The sequence below is a fragment of the Caretta caretta genome, chromosome 3 (assembly GCF_965140235.1).
Source record: "Caretta caretta isolate rCarCar2 chromosome 3, rCarCar1.hap1, whole genome shotgun sequence".
Classification (NCBI taxonomy): domain Eukaryota; kingdom Metazoa; phylum Chordata; order Testudines; family Cheloniidae; genus Caretta; species Caretta caretta.
In genome coordinates, this window is record NC_134208.1 from 25,786,398 (window position 1) to 25,811,207 (window position 24,810).

At 39.0% G+C, this 24,810-nt stretch overlaps 1 protein-coding gene across 7 annotated transcripts in view; it reads left to right on the forward strand.

The window, feature by feature from the left end:
* The window catches only part of CYRIA (CYFIP related Rac1 interactor A), a 75,574-nt gene extending 51,474 nt beyond the window's left edge, over window positions 1–24,100 (forward strand). For 5 of the 7 annotated variants that reach the window (XM_075126402.1, XM_048845547.2, XM_048845554.2 and 2 more), the window contains 9 exons: window positions 9,966–10,087; window positions 12,173–12,278; window positions 13,608–13,744; window positions 13,829–13,906; window positions 14,207–14,323; window positions 14,410–14,489; window positions 18,681–18,807; window positions 21,239–21,309; window positions 21,771–24,100. In XM_075126402.1, coding sequence (XP_074982503.1) covers window positions 9,966–10,087; window positions 12,173–12,278; window positions 13,608–13,744; window positions 13,829–13,906; window positions 14,207–14,323; window positions 14,410–14,489; window positions 18,681–18,807; window positions 21,239–21,309; window positions 21,771–21,834 — 902 coding nt within the window. In that variant the 3' untranslated portion in view covers window positions 21,835–24,100. Of the gene's footprint in view, window positions 1–5,547; window positions 5,566–9,965; window positions 10,131–12,172; window positions 12,279–13,607; window positions 13,745–13,828; window positions 13,907–14,206; window positions 14,324–14,409; window positions 14,490–18,680; window positions 18,808–21,238; window positions 21,310–21,770 lie in introns of those variants that run through there. The other 2 variants (XM_048845559.2, XM_075126404.1) reach the window with 2 other exon arrangements.
* Window positions 24,101–24,810: the final 710 nt, after the last annotated feature.

Sequence of the window (24,810 nt, forward strand, 5' to 3'; positions counted from 1 at the left end):
AGTTGTTGTTGGTCCCTTGCATGATTAAGACTGTCTTCACAGTATTTCAATAATAAGATAATTTTCACTCAGAAAATTAATTTGCCTAAAAAGCAAACAATAGAAACAGGAAAAAATAGAACTGTCTCACTCACACACACACCCTCTTTTATAGCCTCTGTGCCCCCATCACTCCTCATTATTTATATAGGGGCAAGTTTTCAATTGTATCTTTACATTTTATTAAGATATATTTTATAGCTATTCTTCTCAGAATATAGTTTTACATCTGAAAACAGTTGAGTTCAATCATCTTTCAGCTTTTTATGAAGTTAACACATTTATTTTAGGACTATCAGAACTCTTTCTACACTTCATTGCGTGAAACACACAGGCTTTGTGTCACAGACCTTCCTGTTTATCACAGGTGCACAATAGCCAAGCAATGTGTCAGGATGGTTTGGAGATAGGGGATGCATACAGTGTATGTGTAGTCTTGGTTTTAGATTTATAGTTCTTAAAGTGAGATTGTTATGTAGCAATTAAACAGTAAAAACAATTTTCACCTTGAGTGTTGTCCAACATATCTGGAATGTAACTTTAAAAGTGCTGAGACTTTAATGAATCTGACCATGTTCTACTGCTTTAGAGATTATGATGAGAACCAGTAGGGAAGGGCTAATAAACGTTAGATCTTTGTTACTCGGATGTTACTCTAAATGTGTCAACTGAAATCATAAACCCAAACCAGCTCTGTATTCCTCAAGCTTAGGTAATCATCTAAGTCCAGAAAGGTCTTAGTACACTTAACGTACTGTAATGACATGTCTGATTTACTGCCCTCTTAGTCAATATTAGTTTTGTTTGGGACAACTGCCTTTGGTAAAGCTATTTTATTTTGTGATTGTATGGTCCCCAGATTGGAATTTCTGGCATGACAGGGTTTTCCCTGACTCCACGGCTTTGTATTATCTTGATAGTCTATGGTTTGAGGACCTCCAATAACTGGTAATATTGGCAGATTCCTCAATGCATTTCTCCCTTCCTGACACCATTATTTCTTACCTGGCTCGAGCCATTTGCTCTTCATCCACCTGCTGACCTCTCTAGGCACTGGGACATGTTGGTGATGGCATGGCCTGCCTCCTCAGAGAAGGAAATAGACAGCGGAGTGTCACCAGCATCAGAGGTTCTGGGGTTCTTCAATATCTGCATAACAGAGCTTGGAGAAATTGAGTGCATATTGAGCCTTGCAATACTCCCTATGCTAGTGCCTTGGTGCCCGGGAGTAAAGGCCCCTCCCCCAACTTCTCAGTGGGTTTGGGTAAACAATGAGTACCAGCAGAACTATTTCAGTGCCATATCTAGATATCTGACAGCTGATTTATGATGACTTCAGGGATGCTGGCAGAGAATAGATACCAATGGAGCTTGGGTGTTACCGCTGTCTCAATTATCTTGCCAAGAAAACGAGGCTGAGGGTAATGCAGACAAGGATACAGGAAATGTATGACAAATCAGGATGCTTTCAAAGTGGTAAGATACATTCATGCTAAAAGCCAAATCCTACCCCATACATTCTATAATGGAGTGCAAATGGCACTCTCCAATGCATTTGGACCCTTGATGTATTAATGCTGTCAAATATTATGGAGGAGTCCATTGTTAAGGTAGTGTTGAGCTTTTCACTTAAAGCAGGACTAAATTTGCTGCGTTTCACATATTAATTATTGAATTCAGTCTCAAAATTTAACACCACTATTGTTCAGGGGAGAAGTAAATTTTATGGAACTTTTTCTGGATAAAATACTTGCCAACTTCTCTAGAGAAAACAGATTTTTTTAAAAATCAACCATCTATGAAATTTTAGCCCTAAGTATGTCTGATATTTATTGTTAACTATAGCTGCACAATCACAGTCACTACAAACTGCAGAGTTCACATATGTTCTATACCAGTGTCTTTTCTTAGGCATGGGCCACCACTGAAATTTAAAATTCAAACAAATTAAAGAAAGTTATTCATCATAAGAAGCGTTATTTCCACCAAAAGAAGCAGATGGAACTATCCCACTGTAGGATTACTTCTGTTTTCAGGCACTTTCTTCCTGGCCCTGCTGCTTGGCCTGTCTCCCTGTTTCCTATCTCCACTCCTCCGAATTCACTAGCCTGATCATGGGGATGTAGACTGAGCTGTGGCATGATGAAAGTAGAATGACATACATGCAGTATTACTTGATACGGCTGCTCCCCAGCTGTGCTGCTTAATTTGTCCCCTATCTGCTTTAAAATGATGTGGCATCTTTTGGTTTGGCTGAGTAGTCCTGCCTGTAAACAGACTCAAGCCAACCACCACTCTATCCTTTCTCTAGCTCCCTGGCCCACTCATTCCGGGCCCCTGGCAGATGTGATCGCTTCCACCAATGAATGTCTGCACCTGACACATCTGCTTGGTTCCAAAAGACTGAAGCCTCTTTCTGGCAAACTACAAGTGGACCCCAAGAAAAAAATTGCTTCCAGAGTTTAGGTGATGGCCTGCGGTGCACACTGTTTTTGTAAGAATCTCTTCCCTCTCTGCTCACTATTAGATGGTGTAAAAGATCAGAAGGAGACTTGCAAATTAATATACCTGAGGAGCAGAGCTTAATAGCTCAGGTCCTGAGGGTGCTCTTCCCTCTGAACTTCCCATGGCTTGCTGAAGAGGAGTCCCAATGTGACAAACCTGAGCATGTTAGCTGCACCCTACAAAGATGGGTGGGAGGGGAGCGCCTCTGGAACATGGCTGGAGGTTAAATGATCTTATACTAAACACACTGCCACTCCCAATTATGCTGTTAGAAAACAGGCTGAAGTCCGGGGTGTGTGTGTGTATGTGAGAATCGAGATATGGGTTGAGGACAAATGGTTGAGCTGAGACTGTGTAAGGATGTAGGTGAGCAAGAAGCATGTGGACTGGGAAGAGGGTGTCCTGTGCTAAGTCATCAGTAAATGAAGGGCTCCCTAGAGTATCTACAAAGCAGCACATGGAGAGCTCTTGATATGCCAGTGCCTCAGTGCAGACATTCCAAATTCATACTTTATGGATGTAACATGTTGTTACAGGTATTTCTACTAACAAAATATCTTAATCTGGCCCAGGTCTGAGTTCATGTTTTGTATAAGTGCTCTCTAATCATAGAGTGTGTGCATTGTGAGTGATGTTATAATTGAAAGAGTTTGTGGTATAGCTGTGGAGTTTGTTGTGCAGTGAATTGTGTGTTTTGTGTGGGAAGACCTGGGAATTAAGGCTGGTTTGATATGACTATTTGCTTAACTGATGATTTCCTAGACTATTTTTAATTCGTTGTGTTAAGTGGGATGTGCATTTGAACATTAACTCCGTTAGTTAAGATTTTTGTTGATAACCAGAAGTACAAATATAGGTTTCAGAAAATATGCACATATATCTAGGTAAATAAGGACAAGTTGGTTACTTATGTTAATTTTCTCAAGGCTGCAAAGATTCCTTTTCTTGTTCAGCATATATTTGACTATACTGTATTTAAATCAAGTCAGTATTGGTTATCTCAGTTCATTCAGTATCAAATACAATGTATAAAATGGGTCAAATTAGGTATCCTCTTTCTTAAACATTTTTTTTACCAGATTCATGAATGAATCTTGGATAAATTTAGAGGAATGATAATCTGCATGTATGCATTTACAGGGTTTTATTCTAAGCACATATCACCTGTGTGCCAGGGCAGCTAGATCTCTACAAAGTGATGCTTCTCGTTAAAAGGGGCAGTGTTTTAGCTCAGTGCATTCCTTCTTTGGGTTCTGTTTTCCTACAGTTATTAAAATGAAGTCCAACTGAGGCAAAAAATGTTGTTTCAGCCATTGCACAGAATAACTGCTCTTCAATAGCTTCCTTGGGTGTGAAGTTAATTTGCAGACAAACATACAGCACTGTGATTTGGAAAAGCAGTCTGGAGAATGTTACTTTTAAAAAAAAAAAAAGGTATTTGGGGACAGCAAATTCTGTTTACTGCATTTTGTAACTTAACAGGACACTGTACTCTCAAAATGTAATCTCTGCATCAACTCAGAAATATATATCTTTGTAAATTATCTTGCAATTCTTCACTAGCCCTCGGGATATATCAGCTGAAAAGTGGGGCTTATGTGAGATGACATATCACTTCATGTCATGGATACAAAATGTCACACTGGATTGCAGTCCCTAATGCTTTCTTTGGCAAACCAATCTTTTTGAGGTAGTTGAGGTAGTGCAGATCATACTTACAGCCAGCTATCTTCTCCCAGCAAAGTAGCATGTTACATGTTTGTTAAATGCTGATTCTCCATAGCTGTTGTTTCTGGGTTGACCAGTAATTCTATAATTTGATACAGATTAATAGCAGGACATCTTCACTTTAGGATTTGAAAAACCCTACTATGTAATTTTCAATTAACAATACATAAGACTCCAGTCTACTTCCAACTGCTCTTTCTTTTCATCAGTTGAAGGATCTCACTATTGTCTCAAACATCTATCACCAGCCTGCTCTTTTCATCTTTTTGTCCTTAGTGTCTCAAACTCTTTTGACATAAAATTCTTGTCTTTCTTTCTAGGGCTATTTGGGAAAAAAAATGAGCTGGGGATTCTTGAATATTTGTGTGAAAATTCTCTCTCACACACACACCTTTTTAATTCAAAATTTGTAAAATTTTGACTAGCTCTACTGTTGGCTGAAAAATAGGTGAGAAGGATGGAAATCCTCTCAGCTTTTTCTTTATCCAAATTTTGAAATTTCATCAATTTCAAAAATGTTGACCAGCTCCATTTTCTTACATTTCATCTGTGGTGCTTAGGGATTTCAGGTACAGAAGAATCCTTTACTTCTCTAATAATTTTTTTTCATGTAACCAACTATGTGATCAGTTTAATTTTTCTTCTGGTGTTTTCCTGCATTATCTTGACAAGGAAGTATACTTCTAAACTGGAGCTGGAAGTAGGAGCTAAGGAGGTAATACTTTATTTATACTTCTCTGTAATATTGTCTTGCAAGCAAAGGGAGTTCTGCATACACAGGAGTAGTTTTCCTGAGTTGGGCAGGTACTGTGATGATCAGTGCCATAAGAACCTAGACAAATTTTTAAAAAAAAACTAGACAGGCAAAAATTAAAGCTGTGAATCACAGCACATATCTCAATATAATAGCTGAGTAGATTCAGCAGCTTCCATCATCATCTTTCACTCCAGACTTGAAACCAAATAGCAGTGCCCAAGACAGTCTCTCCAGCAAATGATATCCACTTCAGGAAGCAAGTCTTATCTCCTGAGAGTGGGGGGGGGGGGGAAAGTAATTTCAAAAGCCCTTCTGTAAGAGTAGGATGCAGACCAAATAAACATAAGCCATATCACTTTGATAAAGGACTACCAGTATAATCTTTCTTTACTTCCAGCAATAAAACAAATGAGCATTCTTCTTGAAGCACGAGGCATTGGTGATGCGGGCATTCTCATTCAAACAGATTTGGACTTGGATTGATTAGACACCTCCTATACTTCTTCCCCTAACCCCATCAAATTTGGAGTTAATAGGTAAATGATACAGAACCAGAATCTTAACTCCCAATTGGTCATGTGAATCTTAGGTATAACAACTCATGAAAACTTTTATTATCACTTATGGTGAATTTCATGATGTGCATTTTGTTAATTCAAGGGGCACTGTACTGTTTGGGTCTGACCATGTTTAAATTAATGGCTAATAGACTGAATCCTGAGTACCTGAGGCTATTCTCAGCAGGCTCTGAATTTTCTCTTTCTCATAAAGGATTTACTGCCAGAGTTTATTGCTGCCCGTGGAGGCCCTTCTTTAGGGGGTACAAAGAAAGCTGAACAAAATATCTTTCTGGGAATTCTTAGGGAATACTTTGGAGTTTTCTTAAAGCAACAAAAAGAGTCAATTTTGAACTTTGAAGGAGTTCTGTTTTATAGCAGCTTCACAAGTTATTTTGGAAGTTTTTTCTTGAGCAGGTCTTCTCTTCCATGTACTGCTTCTCTTCTCTCCCCCTGCCCTTAAAATACTTTTCAGTTTCTAAAAGCAGGGTCTCTTCCAAAACGTTCAGTTCCAAATGGTAAGTTAAAAAGTGCTCTACAGAACTTGACATTCCATTTTTGAACTATTAGCCAATATTTGTTCTGATTTCTATTCAGGTGACTTTCAAAAATTATGATTAACTTTGGAACAACAGAGGAGAGAATTTGGGACTGTTAGTACAAATAACCATTTTATTCCCAAGAGATGCTAAACCTAAGACCAACACTTTCGAAGTAGATGGTCTTAGGTCTGTATTTAGGCACCTAAGTAAGCAGCCTTTTTCTTTCTTCTTCTTCCAGGCCAATTATAGTTGTGGGTGTTTAGCATCTTTGAAAATCAAGCTGGTGACTAGCTGCCTAAATGGAAATTTATGTGCCTAATTTGAGACACAAGGGTCTGAAAATGTTGACCTTCCTGAACTCTTCTTTTTTTTTTCTTTTTCTTTTTTTTTTTTTATTTTAAACACCCCGACTGGTATGCTGTCATCCAAGACACATTTTATTCATATCCCAGTGATTTCCGAGCAAAAAAACAGTGGAGCTTCAGTTCAATTCAGTTAGAAAAGTTATTGGGTCTCAGTTAGTTAGATTGTCAGCTAATTACAATTTGCAGAAATAGTCATAAAGCTTCCAAGGATCCCCTCTTCGGGCTAGCTACCAACTTGACTGTGGTCAGATATTGTCAGCCCCATTGCTCGAAGCATTTGCAACTTCTGGATGGAGAATCAAGTCTCCTGTTAATACATGAATAGAGGCATCAACCATTAGAAGAAGTAGTAGATATCTGTAGTACATTATGTTCTAAGAACTTAAGACAGTTGGAACTTATGCTCCTCCTATTCCCCTCAGATCTGCAGAGTGAAGGCCTGAGAGCATGCGGATGCTGAATGGGTTTGACCAGGCCCTTTGCTTAGGCATCCACTTTTGCAGCTTCACACTGGGGAATGCAGTTCTCCCATGAATCCCAGGTTCTGTTCCTTTGCAAATGCATTGCATCCAGGAAGTAATGTGTGTTGTGAGGTTGACACTCCCTTAATGGCCTATTGGGTACTTCTGCTCAAGGAAAGTACCAGGGCTACTTAAAGTTCAAGAAGTTGGTATGCGGGTGTTGTGAACTTCCTAGACTCTGAAAAAACAGACATGCAAGTTCCTTTAACATACATAAAAGTGCTTTTAAGTAGCAATAATTTCTCCCTTATGTGTTCCTTCACCCTTCAAAAAAAAAAAACCTCACAAAAGGTGCATTGGTCCTTGAAAGACCTTGAAAGACCAACAAGTTTAGAAGGGAAAGCTGCGTTTGGAGTTGGAACCAGAAAAAGTGAAACCACTGCCTCTTACTTTTTTGTAAGCACCTCAATGAAATGCCTTCGCTGAAAACATCCAAAATAAATTCTCCTTGCACATGATCATACTCATGAAATTTCTGGTGACTTGGTTTCATTTTGACTAATTTGAGTTTCCTACCTTCTAATCGAGTTTATAAGGAAAGCTGATTTAAATCTTAACCGTAGAGAGGTTAACATCTGTATCCTAATACTTTTTTTGGGAAAAAAATCATTGCATTTAATGGTGTTCGGAGTCCTTTTAAGTATAGTATTTGCTGTAACAAGTAATGCTGGGAGAGAGAGGAGTATTCAAGCTCATAAAATACCTTTTGTATAATTGCTTTTGATAAATGAGGGTGGGGACTCAATGTTACTGTGACGTTAAACTTAAAGACATGACTACAGCATACATACAGTATCTTTCATTCTATGCTGTTTTCTGTATTATTAGTGCTGGGTGATGAGCTATGCATTACAGCTGTGCAGTAATGGGCAGTGTTGACAAGCTGGGCTCAAAGCAATGCCTTCAAGGCATCATGCTCTCTTAATGTTCATGTCAATCAAAGCCAGACAGGTGTGATGCTTTTGGCAGATATGATGCCTCACCCAGTGACATGCCAAGATTGGTCTGCTTTAAAAGGAGACATTTTAACTTGCATTTGGCTTCATTTTCAACTCCCTGAAGAGGCCAACCAAGACCTTGCATTACCCCAGCCTCATTAACTTCAGTGCCTTTGCTCCACATCACAAATTTCTTTGGGACAGCAGGATGTATTGATTGGCTTTATATTGTCCTCATGTCCTACAATTTTAGTGATATCCCAGATATTTGCACCAGCTTCACCACAGAGACCATCCTTTGTATATTTGACTGATAAGCAAGGTGCTGCCTGACAGTGGCTTTTGCACAGCTAATGTTGATGCATACTTGGCAGTTGCTACACTTCCAGCAATTGCATGGTCTGAAACATCATTTGAATCAGGGATGTTAAACTCTGAGGAAACTGAAGGCAAGTTGGGTTTTTTCCCCTCTATAAAGAAGGAGGAGACACAATGATTTTTTCCCCAGAACATCTGACTCCAGTGTTAGTAGGAAAATGGCCTGGATTGTCCCTTCTGCTTCAGAGCCATTAGGACCCCATGGCAAGCATTTTGAGGAGTACATCAAGAGGCTGCTCTTACAGATAGCGTAAATGATTACCACTGGTCTGTTCATGACTCGTTCGTTGAATAACAACATCCTTGCATCTCCCTGTTTATCTCTAATGGGGCTGATGAAGTATTTTTTTCTCAAGGAGTTACAATAGTTATGCTTACCACCTTCCCCATGACAATTTGCTGGTGGAGGCTGTAAAAGGCAAAGCCAATCTGGCCACTTTGGAGGCTTTGATACAGGATTTACCAGTTGGTAGTGCTGGCAATTCATATTAGGCAAGCATCACTTGAAGCTGGTGATGTCTATTTTATTTCCTCCAAGAGAGATGCAGTGAACTTTCAATGATAACCAGTGAGCATATAGGCAACGAGACTTCACCAGCATCACTTGAAACATCAGCACCTGATGTGTCACTGAAGGCAGTTGTATCTAGCATGGGTGCTTGTTAGCTCTCTTGGCTGTGTTCATACTTTTACAGTAGAACTCAGAGTTATGAACATCTTGAGAATGGAGGTGGTTCGTAACTCTGAAATGCTTGTAACTCTGAACAAAATATTATGGTTCTTTTAAAAGTTTACAACTGAACGTTGACTTAATACAGTTTTAATTAATTAAAGTCTTGTATTAATTTAGGAAAATAGAAGTGAATTATCTGGGCTGTCACAGTTGTCCTAACTAGAGGGAATTTTATGGATGGGGATGTCTCCTGCTGCCAGGGACTGACAGGTCTGGTTCTACTCTCAAGCTGCAAGGAGGCTGAAGTAGCCATTGTAATGGATTTTTGGACCTTACTACTCAAAGAAAGGAAACTTTCAGTTAAGCACAGTTAGGTTGTCCTAGTTTCTAATTTATTTACTTCTGAAAAATGCCTCTAACTTTTTTCTATGCAATGTTGTTGTAGCCATGTGAGTCCCAGCATGGTAGAGAGACCAGTTGGATGAGGGTATATCTCTTATTGGACCAACTTCTGTTGGTGAGAGAGAGAAGTTCTCGAGCTTACACATGAAGAGCTCTTGTTCAGGTGTAAGCTTGAAAGCTTGTCTCTCTCACCAACAGAAGTTGGTCCAAGAAGAGAGAGTACCTCACCCACCTTCTCTCTCAATATTTTGAACATTTGAGTTTATTGACTTGAGAGGAGTGGGGGGAAATTGAGCAAAGCCACTGGTTCTGATCTAAAGCCCACCAAAATCAATGGGAATTGACTTGGATCAGCTTTGGATCAGAGCCTGATTCTGATCTTCCTTTCTTTGATATAAAGGAATAACTTCTTTGAAGTTAGTGGAGTCATACCAGAATAAAATCAGAATCAATTATGACTGATCCAATTGGAGTTAACTCCATAAATGGAACTGAATTATGTTGACATTCATATTTCATTTATAATGTGACATTGTGTATTTGCTCTTTATGTTTCTTAGATGCACAGCCTACAGATGGAGAAAGGGAGGTATGGAATCAGATCAATGCAGTTTTACAGGATTCTGAAAGCTTGCTTGCAGACCTTCAGGCTTACAAAGGAGCTGGACAAGAAATAAGAGATGTATGATAATATAGCAATGACCTTTCTCTTGAAGAAACATCAAGTAATAGCCTGCAGTATTTATTTCTACTTTGCATGCCAGATAGTTCACAAAAGTTATTTATATTAAAAGTACTCAGTAAAACTGTACTTATAAAATACATTAGATATTTAGAATTTACACTAACTCTTTCAATGATAAAAGAAAAGGAGTACTTGTGGCACCTTAGAGACTAACCAATTTATTTGAGCATAAGCTTTCGTGAGCTACAGCTCACTCAATGATAGGTACAGTACGGTTAGTGGTGTTTCATTTAGACATCTTAATGTTAATACAATTAAATACTGTACTTTGCTTCTGAGAACACATTTTATGTACCCTTATGGGGGAAAAAATTAACGTCCATATTTAGAAAAAAATTCAATATCATTAAGGCACTGTAAAATTAGGAAAAATGCAAAATAGTTTCTGTTCTATGTAAGACTGTAAAATGACACCATAAAAATACATCACAATTACAATTCTACAGATGATCGTCTAAGGAAAAGCTTCTGAAATGCTCCAATTATCTGCTAGCATTCAGAATTGTATCGATCTACTTTAGCTCTCACTTGACCTGGGGTGTTTTCCAAGTTAGGGGTGAGGGTCTCTGATACAAGATCTTCATGATTATCATTAGTGAGAGCAGTTGGTTACTTAACAGCCAAAACCTAGTTCTAAAGTAGTGACGGAACTCCCATTCACTGCGAAGGGCCCAAGCTTTGACCCTGTAAACCCTTTTCAGTGTGAGTGTAGTACAAATGGCCTTCGTTAATGTTTCTGCTATGGATAATTTGACCTAAAAAGAAAAGGAGTACTTGTGGCATCTTAGAGACTAACAAATTTATTTGAGCATAAGCTTTCGTGAGCTACAGCTCACTTCATCGGATGCATGCAGCAGAAAATACAGTGGCGAGATTTTATATACACAGAGAACATGAAACAATGGGTGTTACCATACATATTGTAACAAGAGTCATCAGGTAAGGTGAGCTATTAGCAGCAGGAGAGAGGTGGGGGGCGGGCGGGCGGGGAACCTTTTGTAGTGATAATCAAGGTGGGCCATTTCCAGCAGTTGACAAGAACGTGTGAGGAACCATGTGGGGGGAGGGAGGAATAAACATGGGGAAATCATTTTACTTTGTGTAATGACACATCCACTCCCAGTCTTTATTCAAGCCTAAGTTAATGGTGTCCAGTTTACAAATTAATTCCAATTCAGCAGTTTCTCATGGGAGTCTGTTTTTGAAGTTTTTTTGTTGAAGAATTGCCACTTTTAGGTCTGTAATCGAGTGACCAAAGAGATTGAAGTGTTCTCCGACTGGTTTTTGAATGTTATAATTCTTGACATCTGATTTGTGTCCATTTATTCTTTTACATAGAGACTGTCCAGTTTGGCCAATGTACATGGCAGAGGGGCATTGCTGGCACATGATGGCATATATCACATTGGTAGATGTGCAGGTGAACGAGCACATCTGATAGTGTGGCTGATGTGATTAGGCCCTATGATGTTGTCCCCTGAATAGATATGTAGACACAGTTGGCAACGGGCTTTGTTGCAAGGATAGGTTCCTGGGTTAGTGTTTTTGTTGTGTGGTGTGTGGTTGCTGGTGAGTATTTGCTTCAGGTTGGGGGGCTGTCTGTAAGCAAGGACTGGCCTGTCTCCCAAGATCTGTGAGAGTGATGGGTTGTCCTTCAGGATAGGTTGTAGATCCTTGATGATGCTTCTGAAGCATGCTGCTGTATGTGGGTGCTGCATTTTGAATGAATAGTTTTAAAATAGTTCCCAGGACTTCATTAAATGATACTGTTTCTACCACAGCTGAAACAGATGCCTTGATATTTTTGTTTTGCTATTTTTTAAAAAGCCCTTGACCTTGTATTTTTGGCTCTTTTTTTTTTCTTTCATACAATAGCTTTTGTCTTACAATTGTTCTAGATCTTTTTCAAGAAATATTTTAAAAAGTACCATATTGGAAATCTTCCTATATTTATACATCCACAAAAGCCTGGTTCTTTATTCCAGTGTCATATGTATATTTACAGTAATATTGTCATTGCAGGCAATACAAAACCCAAATGATATCCAACTTCAAGAAAAAGCTTGGAATTCAGTGTGTCCTCTGGTTCTGAGGTTGAAGCAGTTTTATGAGTTTTCACTCAGACTAGGTGAGTGCCTCATATATTTCTTTTAACCGATATTATTTTCATATACAGATATGCAAATTTTCTCTTTTTCTGAAAGCTTAGAGCAGTGGTTCCCAAACTTGTTCCGCCGCTTGTGCAGGGAAAGCCCCTGGCGGGCCGGGCCAGTTTGTTTACCTGCCACATCCACAGGTTCGGCCGATCGTGGCTCCCAGTGGCTGCGGTTCGCTGCTCCAGGCCAATGGGAGCCACTGGAAGCAGCGGCCAGTTGGTCCCTCGGCCCGCGCCGCTTTCAGCAGCTCCTGTTGGCCTGGAGCAGCAAACCGCAGCCACTGGGAGCCGCGATCAGCCGAACCTGCGGACAGGGCAGGTAAACAAACTGGCCCGGCAGGGGCTTTCCCCGCACAAGCGGCGGAACAAGTTTGGGAACCACTGGCTTAGAGAGTTGTACCATTAATTCGACTATAGTGCCTAGATTTCTATCTTCTGTGAAGCCTGTAGGTTCTGTTTTCACACATCTGAACATAAATATATCCAGATGTAATTTTTGGAATTTATTAAACGCAGCATGAAGCCATATGCGTTAACATTTAGTGTTCTAGCCAGCCCTTGAGTATGTTTTCACTATCAGTACTTGTCAATTTCCTGAGCTAAGAGAGAGCATCTAGAAAGAGCTGGGAAAGAGGGTCTGGGTTAGGATTCCTGAGTGGAATGGGGAACAAGTATAGACAACCTTCAGGTCCACTAGGCTGCGTTTTCCCCTCCCAAAGCCTTTGTAGGAGATTATCCCTGCATCCTGTATTGCCAGGTCCCTCACTTTGCACTTATAATCCTCATGTTGGATCCCAGTGGCATCGGTGACGAAGGTTGGATACTTTTTGGCAGAGTCCCAGAAGCATCTTCATATTGAAGGGTGGGGGTGACCATTAGGGGGAGTAAGGTGGATGAAAAGTCTGAGGGACTGCATTCAATAGATCTTTCTTTAGCATTTGTGTATGGGAAGGACTGTCAAAAAATTAGGGATGTGGAAGGTCTCTTGAGAGAGGAGAGAGAAGACCAAGATGATGTGAAGAACTGGGAGTGATGGCAGAGAGTGAGGAGCCAGTTGGTGGTGGTGGTTGTTGGTTTTGACCCCATCCCTCATTTTAGAATCCTAAGGACAATTACTAATTATGTCCTTAGGGCTCCGCAGTTTACAGAGGGCCTTTCTTCTTGAAAAATTCTTATTTAGAAATCAAGTTTGTTACAAAAATAGTTATACATATGGCATAAAGCATCAAGATACAAATTGACATTGTGTCAAAAATGCAAAAGCCATGACTTACTACACATTGTGCTTTTTATCTTCCTTAGAGAAAACACTACAGAGCTTATTAGAATCATTGACCTGTCCACCCTATACTCCAACTCAACACCTGGAACGAGAACAGGCTCTAGCCAAGGAGTTTGCAGAAATATTACATTTTACTCTCCGCTTTGATGAACTTAAGGTTAAAAATATTTTTTAAATATACACTGAAACATTTCCTTGCATTTTGAAGTGTGTTATATACTGATTCTTTTTATCCATTAAGATGAGAAACCCAGCCATTCAAAATGACTTCAGTTACTACAGACGGACAATAAATCGCAACAGAATAAACAATATGCATGTAAGTAAATGGAACTTGGACTTTTTGTTTTCACTCTGGAGTTTATGGATGTGCATTCCCGCCACTGGTGGTGACGTTTTTTGCAGTGGTTTACAAGATGCCTACATTAAAGGCCATATTGTCAACTCCTTACATTGGTGAGCAATTAATCAGACAAGTTGTACCATTGACTGTAATGAGACTACTCACGTAAATAACGGCTCACTGGTGTGAGTATACAGTTTATCTGTTTCTCCCTGCTGGTAACATTTTTGAAAGGAGTGTCATTTATTAACTATTTTTTCTTCATATTTTTATCAGATAGACATTGAGAATGAAGTAAATAATGAAATGGCCAACAGAATGTCTCTATTTTATGCAGAAGCCACACCAATGCTCAAAACACTCAGCAATGCCACAACACACTTTGTATCAGAAGTAAGTGATAAGATTTTTTGCATTATTTTCTAACATTTAGTTGTACAATTTGGTTTAATGATCATGGTTGTGTTTAATTTTTCTAGAACAAAACCCTACCGATTGAGAATACAACAGATTGTTTAAGTACTATGGCCAGTGTATGTAAAGTAATGTTGGAAACACCGTAAGTTTATTTATCAGTTCAATCTTTTTGGGGGAGGGGGGAGGGGTCTGCTTAAGTAGCCATCTAGCATGTGAGCAGTTTTTGCAAACTAAGTCTAGTATGTATGCCTTAAATTAAAATATCTTTCTAATATCTTAGATTTTTATAGAGCAACCAGCCTGGTAGTTGCTCTATAAAAAATTAAGATAGATATTTTAATTTAAAGCATACATACGAGACTTATGAGTAGACAAAGAACTAATATAAGCAAGTCATGCCTCCTGTCTTGACTAGTATGAATATTTTTCATTAATAAATTAAGAGTTTTGCCCAGGGAGGTTCACAGCATAAGGCTCTGATTCAGCAGAGTGTTAGAATTGGTACATAGACTTCAGTGGGACTACTTGCACCCATAAAGTTATGTGCATACTCCTGTGTTTTGCTGGATTGGAGGTCTAATTTCTTAGAAGATTCCCAAACAATTGTATATGAGGTAATCTTCCTGTAGTTGATATCACAAAACCAGATACTTCAGTCTGAGCTATGACATTTTTATAGACAAACTGGTGGAAACAAAGATAGTCTTTTTGGGTGGTGGTTAGGGTTTTTGTTTGTTTCTGAAAATACTGGAGGGTCTGGAGAAGTATATATTCTATTTCTTGATCAGGGAACTCGTTTATTTAAATTGAATCTCCATTTTGCTGTAAATCAGCCAATGGAGAGAGTTTTCACTCAGTTGTGATGTTTGGTCAAGTCTACCTTCATTGCAACAGTTTTTATATAAAATTTATCTAAATAGATAGAAGATAAATAGAACAACAACAAAAAAAGACATCTTGAAATGCTCCTCTGCTTTGATGCCTACAAAAACGGCTGTGATATGACCATGGCTTACCAAGTTGATCCTAGTCATTTGTTACTCTGTGCTCCCTCCCCAATTTGTTTGTATCCATTTCCTATTCAGATTAAGGAAACTCTTGGAAGTAGAGACCATCTTCTCATTATATGCTTGTACAGTGCCTAGTACAATGGGTTTGGTCCTCTAGGCATTACCACAATATAAACAGCAAATATTATCAGTACCCCCATTGTAGAAGAGAGGGATGTAAATAACAGAATAACTGATTTCTTCCCAAGCACAGGACCCCGTTGTACGTTAGCAAGGAGTACATGTGTCCAATATTCTGCAAACATTAATTCAATCCTCATAATACAGCTGTGAACTCCTAGATCAATATTTTCACATTGGGAAAGCATAGCTGCAAAAGAAAATGCCTAAAGCCATATAGGGAGTTGGTATCCGAGCTGAGAATCCCTCTGCTCAGTTTCTGTACTCAGTTGACAAGAACAAAGGGAGAGTATACTAAAATGACAAAAGGAACATAGACTATATTGTCTTTACCTTTAACTCAAATGTCATTACTCCTTTTAGAAAGGGACTATTACATAATTTTACTGGGTCCAAGGGATTTATTTAAATAAAATAAGTTAAAGATTGTGTGATGAGGAAGCCAGTGCTTATTTTTTGGCCTTTTTTAATTGTAGTCTAGTTGTAGTTTTCGTTTTGTACAATCCACCTTTATGAAAGGAATCCTTTAATTTTACTTACTGTTATGGCTTCTGCTGCAGTTTATCTACCAGTTCTAAAATGTCCTGGCATGATGCTTTTAGGCAGATGGTGGGAGGAGATATTGAAGGTCAAAGAAGGTAATAGTAGTACATCTCCAGTGAACTCTCCTTTCATTTACCCTAACATTCCAGGAGCTATGACATACTAAAAATGATCATTGTCCTAGGAATTGAATTAACAAAGCCTTAAATATGATAAAATGTAAGATACAATATTTTATTCTTACTGATGGAGAAAAAAAATCTGGTGACCTTTTTTAATTCATCCTCCCTCTGCTCCATATGTCATATCTTAGTGACCCTTAATCTTAGCTAAGGGTTATTACCGAGGGTTGTGGTGGTTTCTCCATCACTGACAATTTTTAAATCAAGATTAGATGTTTTTTCTTAAAAAGATGCTCTGGGAATTACAGTTAAACATGTTCTTCGTTCAGAAGAGAGCAAGAAAAAGTAACTTATGTTAGATGATTCAGTTTTTGATTGCCCATCTTGACATCTGATAGGAAGCTGATTTTCATAAGTGTTGAGCATCTGCCACTTTATTTTGAGTGCATCAAATTTTTCGTACCCATCTTGACACCTTAATCAGTTGCTTTTCAGAATTTAGGCCCATGAGTTTACAGAAAGAGGTAGCATAATTAAGGAGAATTTTAAGGGATTAAAATCATTCAGATAGAGTGGCTAATAGGTGTAATGGAATTCCAGTTGATAAGCTAAAGGGGTGTTTGTTTTGTATTTGCTGGCCACTTGGGTCAGGAGCGGATGTTTTCACTGAAAATATGCCTATCCCTAGACTAGTTACAGTTATTCTTCGCAAGAGATTGTATTGCCATCCTGGTACAACTGTTGGTTTTTAAAGACAATAAAATAAGGAATGGGACATTTTCAAAATTGCACAGCTTTGCCCTGTCTGCTTCATATAAGTTTTACCACTGACTTCATTGGAAGCAGAGTTAGGCAAATGCTGATTGCTTTCAAAAATACCAACTGAAAACTTTTTTAAAAGCATAATTTTAACATTGATTTTTAAATCATAAAGGAGACAGATGAATAGTTATCAGACATTTCCCAATGTCAGTGCTCATAGCTGGTTTCTGATTATATGCTATTATTGTTACTACATTATTTAAACAAGAAAAAATAGAGTTCAGGAACTCAAAGTAAAGGAATTGTGAAGTACAGCTTCTAGTTTTTGAAAATTAACAAGGTTCACCATTCTCCTATTGGTGACTTTCATTTAAGAAATCAGCAGAAAAGTCGCCAATTAAAACAATAAAGGAGTTAATCTGAACCTCTGATGTAGGTAGTGGTTGAGAAATATAGCATAGACTAGTCTCAGGCGTCTTTTTTGCTCAATTCATTTTTCACCTCCCTGATGATGATGATTTCAAGGAGTAACTGTTGTAGTGACTGTTTTAACTTTGCCATCCACATATAAGGGTATGTCTACACTACGAAATTAGGTTGAATTTATAGAAGTTGTTTTTTTAGAAATCGTTTTTATATATTCGAGTGTGTGTCCCCCCACAGAAAATGCTCTAAGTGCATTAACTCGGCAGAGTGCTTCCACAGTACCGAGGCAAGCGTCGACTTCCGGAGCGTTGCACTGTGGGTAGCTATCCCACAGTTCCCGCAGTCTCCGCTGCCCATTGGAATTCTGGGTTGAGATCCCAATGCCTGATGGGGCTAAAACATTGTCACGGGTGGTTCTGGGTACATATCGTCAGGCCCCCGTTCCCTCCCTCTCTCCCTGAAAGTAGCAGCAGACAATCGTTTCGCGCCTTTTTTCTTGAGGAAATGAGATTCAAAAGTTTGCGGTTCTTTTCCTGTCTACCTGGCCAGTGTATCTGAGTTGAGAGTGCTGTCCAGAGCGGTCACAATGGAGCACTCTGGGGTAGCTCCCAGAGGCCAATACCGTCAAATTGTGTCCACAGTACCCCAAATTCGACCCGGCAAGGCCAATTTAAGCGCTAATCCACTTGTCGGGGTGGAGTAAGGAAATCGATTTTAAGAGCCTTTTAAGTCAAGTTAAGGCTTCATCATGTGGACGGGTGCAGGCTTACATCGATTTAACGCTGCTAAATTCGACCTAAAGTCCTAGTGTAGGCCAGGGCTGAGGCTTCCATTTGAAAGGCAAATGAAATCTTGATAGGAATGTTACCTGTTCACTACTCATATTTAAACAACAGAAGTAGCTTTACTTTGAATTCCTATCGTTTTGGCATTCTAATAGTGAATAATGAGCACTGTCTATCTTTATAACCTTCCATATCTGTGGAGACCTCCAGCAAATGTCTAAAATTCAGGGTTTGATAGAGATGATAATATGATCTTTGAAGAAGTAGTGGAAGATTTTACTGTACCATCAGTTTTTTCTGTTTTTTTTTTCTCTCTCTCCCTGTAAACTGCCAAGTTGATTGATTCAAGGATCATTACTGGTGTTGGTTTCCTTAAAAGCTTATTGATTTACATTTATTGATTTCCATGCACTAATACTCTAGTTTGAGAATAAAGTTCTCATGTGAAACACATGAAAGAATAAATTGTGCTATGCAGAATCAGTCAAGAATTCTTTTTTTCCAGAGAATACAGAAGTCGGTTCACCAGTGAAAAGACTCTTATGTTCTGCATGAGAGTAATGGTGGGCGTTATTATTCTCTATGATCACGTTCATCCCGTGGGAGCTTTTTCTAAGACATCAAAGATTGACGTAAGCGTAATTTACAAAGAAGATTTTTTTTAATGCTCTGTAGATTAGCTAAATATTTGTCTATAGATTTCTTCCATAGAAGTTTAGGCTTTTATACGACTCGTTTTCAGTTGTTTTCGAATTTTGTATCGGACACTGGTGCTCATTTGTCGTGTATTAAGCAGTTCTGTTGCTTTACTAGATGTTCTATTACAGTAAAATTGCAGTGTAGACATTCTGGGATAAACTAACCCTGTAATTTGTCAGTTCTAAAACTCACTTTTTGGAAGTGTTTTTAATCTAAATAACCAGCTATTCCATGTGGTTACTAGTTTGGCTGAGACCCAAACTAAGCCTAAAGTTTATCTGTTTAATGCTGACTGAGAACTTTTAGCTTAAGTTTTGGTGAGCATAGTAATGAAGTGAAATCAACCTTTAATGTCTTACACATAATGTCTTACATATATACAGGAAAAAGTACCTACCTATTTACCCAAGGTGCTTTGGACAAATTTAATTCTACAATCAGTTAAACAGCTAACCTTCAACAAAACTAAACTACAACTGACAAAAGAAAAAAAGTTTTCCCTAGCAGCTTCCCCTCCCACATAAAAAAAAATTTGGGCATCTGTGTTTTTTTTTATAATATTGGTGATATTAGCTTTCATAGTATATTTCATCTGTTGATCTCAAAGCACGTTACAAAGACTCTTTCACTGACTCCGTATTACAGTGAGGAAATTGAGGCACATATAGGCAAATTGACTTTCTCAAGGTCACAGAGCAGGACAGTGGTAGAGGTGAGACCAGATTTCCTTATTCCAGTGTCTTACCCAATGGACCATGCTGCCACAGAAATACAACACTTGAAATGTTGCCAAAAGCCCAATTGTATATGATTAGCTTTCCTAATATATATGACGATTGTTTCACAATGCTGTTATCAAATAAATGTGAATCATTTGCCTGGCACTTTATTATGTATTCTAATCCAAGTTTATAACAGTGTAGGTAGCTAGATACAAAGTAAAAAGGAATTGGTAGGCAGGAGACACTCAAGTCAGTTTTTAGAGTGTGCAAAGGGGACCCAAATCTTAATTTCAAGTGTAAAGTGCATGTCCTAGTATGAATACTTCCAGTATTTCAGACTCGTCTATTCAAATGGAAGGTCAGTTTTCTGTAGAAGGCAATTCTCCTCTCCAAGCCAGCAATCTCTTGGGAAAAGTTTTGGCGCACTCTACAGACAGTGGAGAAAATGAGCCATTTCTTACCCTCTGAGTTTCCTAGGTTCTGATTGTTTCTGTTCTTGAAAAAAGCTGCTTTCCTGCCGAGTAACTTGGGTGACTGTTTTGGGCAGAGCTTCTGCCTTAAGCTGCACCCATCTATCTGTGGATTGCTGTGAGCTCGACTGGATTTCCCATACAGGGAGAATGAGTAACTGGCTAATGTCCATTTGATTACTCAGTGAGTAAAGGCTGAGACAGACATTTTCCAGATCATCTTGTGCAGCTAATCCATAGACCTGGCACTAGTTAAGAGCATCTGGGAAGTGCTTAACTGAACCTCCATTTATTCACCTACAGATTTAGACACGCATTGGTATCTCAAATTGAGAGGAAAGACTGACCTGTGGTTAAAACTCTGCAATGGGTCTCGGCAGTAGAGCTGTCCAGACGATTCTGTTTCCCAGATTTTGAAGTTTTGAAATTTTGTTTTCATTCTGCATAGGAACAAAACCAAAACATTTTAAATGTTTTTGCAAAAAACATAATTGTCAGGGGAAACAGTAGGGGTTCTGTATGGCCACCACCTGGTGGTTAGGATAGTGGCTGGGGATGTGGGAGACCCAGATTCAAGTCCCTGCTCTGCCTGATTTTGAAGTGATCTGGGATGAAAAATTTTGTTTGGAATCAGGTGGGGCAGGGACTTAACCTGTGTTTCCCACATTCCAGCCATGCCCAAACCATTAAACTATAGTCTCCTCTTCTCTCTCTCTGCCCCCCCACCCTCCAAAATAAAATAAAATAACCCTTTCCTAATTAGAGTTTTAGAGAAATACACATCTCCATAATGTGGTATTCAGTTCAGTTGTAATCGTGTCGGTCCCAGGATATTAGAGACACAAGGTGGGTGCGGTAATACATTTTATTGGGCCAACCAACATCTGTTGGTGAGAGAGACAAGCTTTTGAGCCACGCAGAGCTGCTCTTCTCTGGCACGGGTTGTAGGGCTTAAAAATTGCTATGTAGACATTCCGGCTTGGGCTGGAGCCTGAACTCTGGGACCCTCCACTCTTGCCCGTTATTTAGTATAATGACATTTTACTGTTCATGTTCACTGGCTGTATGAAACGTATCTGGAAATAAAGCTGACCTGTATTGGTTAGGTTTTTATCTGTTTTCAGATACTGCAAATTCTATATTGTTCAATAGTCATATGCTTCTGTTCCCAGATGAAGGGGTACATAAAAGTTTTAAAGGAACAGCCTCCTGATACCGTGGAAGGCCTTCTGAATGCTCTCAGGTATGTACAGGGGTAGATAGAAGAGTATAGTGTGAAGTGCTCAGGCCATATGGTGGCTCAGGCCATAAGGGGGCAGGGAGGCATGCACAGATCTAAGGTACGTAGATGTACTAAACGAGGATTCCAAAAGAGCAGAATATATTTTGATTATTTCTAAGCAAAATTAATGAGACTGTTTTGAGAGCATGGAGATGAAATGGATGAATGGTAATGGAACCACTGACTGTCTTCTATGAAAGTGTTAATATCCAACCATACAACTACACCATCCATTTTAGAGTTATGTTCCCAGCAGTAGCTTTGTTTTCCATAGGGAAAATGAGGAAACTATGTTTAATATACATAAACCTACTATATTTAGTAAAACTTCATATTAATTTGCAGAACCACTAACAAAGCTTTGAGGATGTCCTAATTCATGTTCATTATTTGTATATTACACTTTCACTTTGTATTCCTAGGTTCACTACAAAACACCTGAATGATGAGTCTACTTCCAAGCAAATTCGAGCTTTGCTTCAGTAGTCCCTTCTGAGACAAGTGGATCTATGTATTGATCACAGAAGATGTGTATGTTTACATAATTTAATACAGATTGGTGTTAATACTTGTGTGTATGTTCTTCACATCACTGAAATCTATGAATCTTTAGTCATAATATGACTGACTTTATGTAGCACAATCTCCATTTACATGTCCGCCTTATCTTTTTACATCAGCTACATCTATAACAGTCTGTTGTTGTCTGTGTTTGTTTAATCCAAAAAAAGCCGCCTCTTTCACAGAAGTAAGCAGTAGTAAGGACAAAATGGACTAAACCCTAGGGGTGAAATCTTGCAGGAGAAATTTAATATGAATTAAAATAAAAGTGAAATTGTCTCATTTTCTTTTTTAGTGTGCTGTTTAGTTGGAAATTTAGTTTTACATAAAGTTCTCCATTGAATTTTTATGGAATGAAGGTTATTTGAATGTTCAGCACCATTGCATGAGACGCAACATGTTTTGTATTAGGCAGAAGGAAAAGTGGCCACTTACTGCTCATTCTTGCCTGGCTGATAACAGCCAACAAATTCTCTTGCCAAAGACGACATTTTGTCTCTTCGGTTTATGATGTAACCCTTTCCATTCCACAGTTGAGAAATTAATATCCTGTTTCAGGTTTAATGTACTTACTTGTAAAATGCAGTTCAAGACTATCCTCCTATTCAGACAACTTTGTATTACTGAAGAAGAAAAATACTCTTAGGCCTAATGCCTGAAGCTTGGAGAATAATGGGGAAGTACTAAAGCTTTGTGTACACTTGAAATCTTATGCCAATTTCCCAAATAAAATCTAAGGGTCTGTCTATACTGAAATAAAACACCTGCAGCTGGCCCAGGTCAGCTGACACGGTCTCAAAGGGCATGGGCTGCAGGCTATAAAATAGCAGTGTAGATGTTGGGTCTTGGGCTCATAGAGTCCCAAACCCTGGGTTCTCACCCAAGCCTGAATGTCTACACTGCTATTTTATATCCCCAATCCCCACAACACGGGCCAGCCACAGGTCTCTTTGTAGTGTAGACATACCTTAAATGGGCAAAAAGCCTTTTTGCTGGTATAACTGTCTGTACTAGAACCTTCTGCTGATATAAAAACATTGTAAAGACTCTCTCACCCCTAACTGACATTATTATACCAGCAAAAGTTTCTAGTGTAAACCTGGCCGCCTTAGAGCAGGAGTGATATAAAGAGGGTTTGACTGTGTTTGGGAGTTGAGCTATTTGTAATTGCCCTTAAAGTCAAACTCCTTTATAGGACTTCTTATCAGCCAGTACCATGTGAAAACTGAGAAGTTTCAGTTGCTTACTTAGCTGTTGTTTTCAAATGTGACTTATACTTTCAAGAAGTTGAGTTCCTCACTGAGTTACATTTGTTCTTATTTTCTCCAGTCGAAGGAATAAAGGTCTTTTGCAAAAACCAGAAAAGTGCTCTTTTGAGTGTCTGAGTGACCTGCAGCAGCTGTGAATTTTCTAGCAGAGAGGATCACGTTTTCAAAAACGTGCACTAAATTTTGCATGCTTGGCTTACATGTTGCATGTAAACTCTAAGGCATATGCATAAACCCTGATTTGTGTATCCGTATATATGTCGGAGTTTGTGTGCAGTCACTGGAGTTTTCATGAATGTACTTCAGAAAATGTGGCCCTTTAATGTTTTCGAGGTGTAACGCTGCATGCTAGAAACTGTACTGCACTGCTACAAAGTTACTTATCAATGTCAGTTCCTAGGCAGTATTTAGTTTGCAAGCTCTTTGGGGTAGGGGATTGCCTTCTGTTTTATATTTACACAGCACTTATTACTCTGAGGCTTCAATTCTGATTGGGGCCTCAAGAAGCTAACGTAATGCAGATAATAATCTTTCTGATTCTACTATACAGCTGCTGCTGAGTACTCAAGTGTCATCAGAAACCGTTTAATATAGGGATATTTACCAAATGTTCTTGAAAAAAGTACTTTTGCCATTGTCAGCTAAATGGACTATAGATTTGTAGTGGATCTGGTAGATTCTTTATTTGCTAAATTTCCTAAAGTTAATACTTGCCTATCTGTAATTATAATTGTTAAACATTGAAGTCTTTTAAGAGTCAAAAGAGGAGAGCTGTATAATAAAGAAAAATGTAAACCTGAAAGCATTCTTAAAGTTGTCATGCGCTGTTCGCAAATGTCAATGCATTTCTTTGCCTGATGTGACGGGGCTATTTTGTACAGAAGTTTGTTTGAAATAATAAAAAGTTTGGTACATTCACAGCATTTGGATTGTCTGTAATTTATACAGTGGGTAATAAGAAAGGAGGATATGGATTGACATTTGAAAGTTCCATTCAGTATCCCTAAATATACCCAATTTATAAATGTTATACTTTTTATACCAGTAATATTATAGATACTACAGTTGTTAGACACTTGAACAGCTCTGCTGGTTGAATCTATCCTATATAATTACTCTTAGGGAAAGTCTGCACTATTGCGCAGTGCAGGATTTGCGCAAAAAATAATTTCTGCGCAATGTAATGCTCAGAATGTGTTTCTCCCCCCTCCCCCGAGAAATGGGCTTCAGAGCTGCCAGCTGCCACTAGGGAGCACTAGATCCAGCAGAGCCCAACTCACAAATAAAAGACGCTGCTGTGGAGAGGGAGCTGTAGGATTCCTGGTAGCTACAGTTCCCAGCATGCCCTGAAGAAAGGAGGCAGCATGCAGGAAACTCCATTCAAGCCCAGAACCCAGCATCAGGATGTTTCTCCCTCTGGATCCCTGGGCTCTAGTGGGATAGGAGGTGCGTGCGAGTATCTGGGTGGGGGTGGCACACCTGAGCTTTGAGTGCAAGGGTTCTAGGAATCTGGGTTGGGGGAGGTCCTGCAGCTGGCCTCTGGGAAGAATGGTTGTGAGTGTCTGGCCCACCAGCTGGGCTCGGGGCAGGGGGCAGAGGGTAGAGAAACAGGAATTGAGTTGCTGTAGGGGTT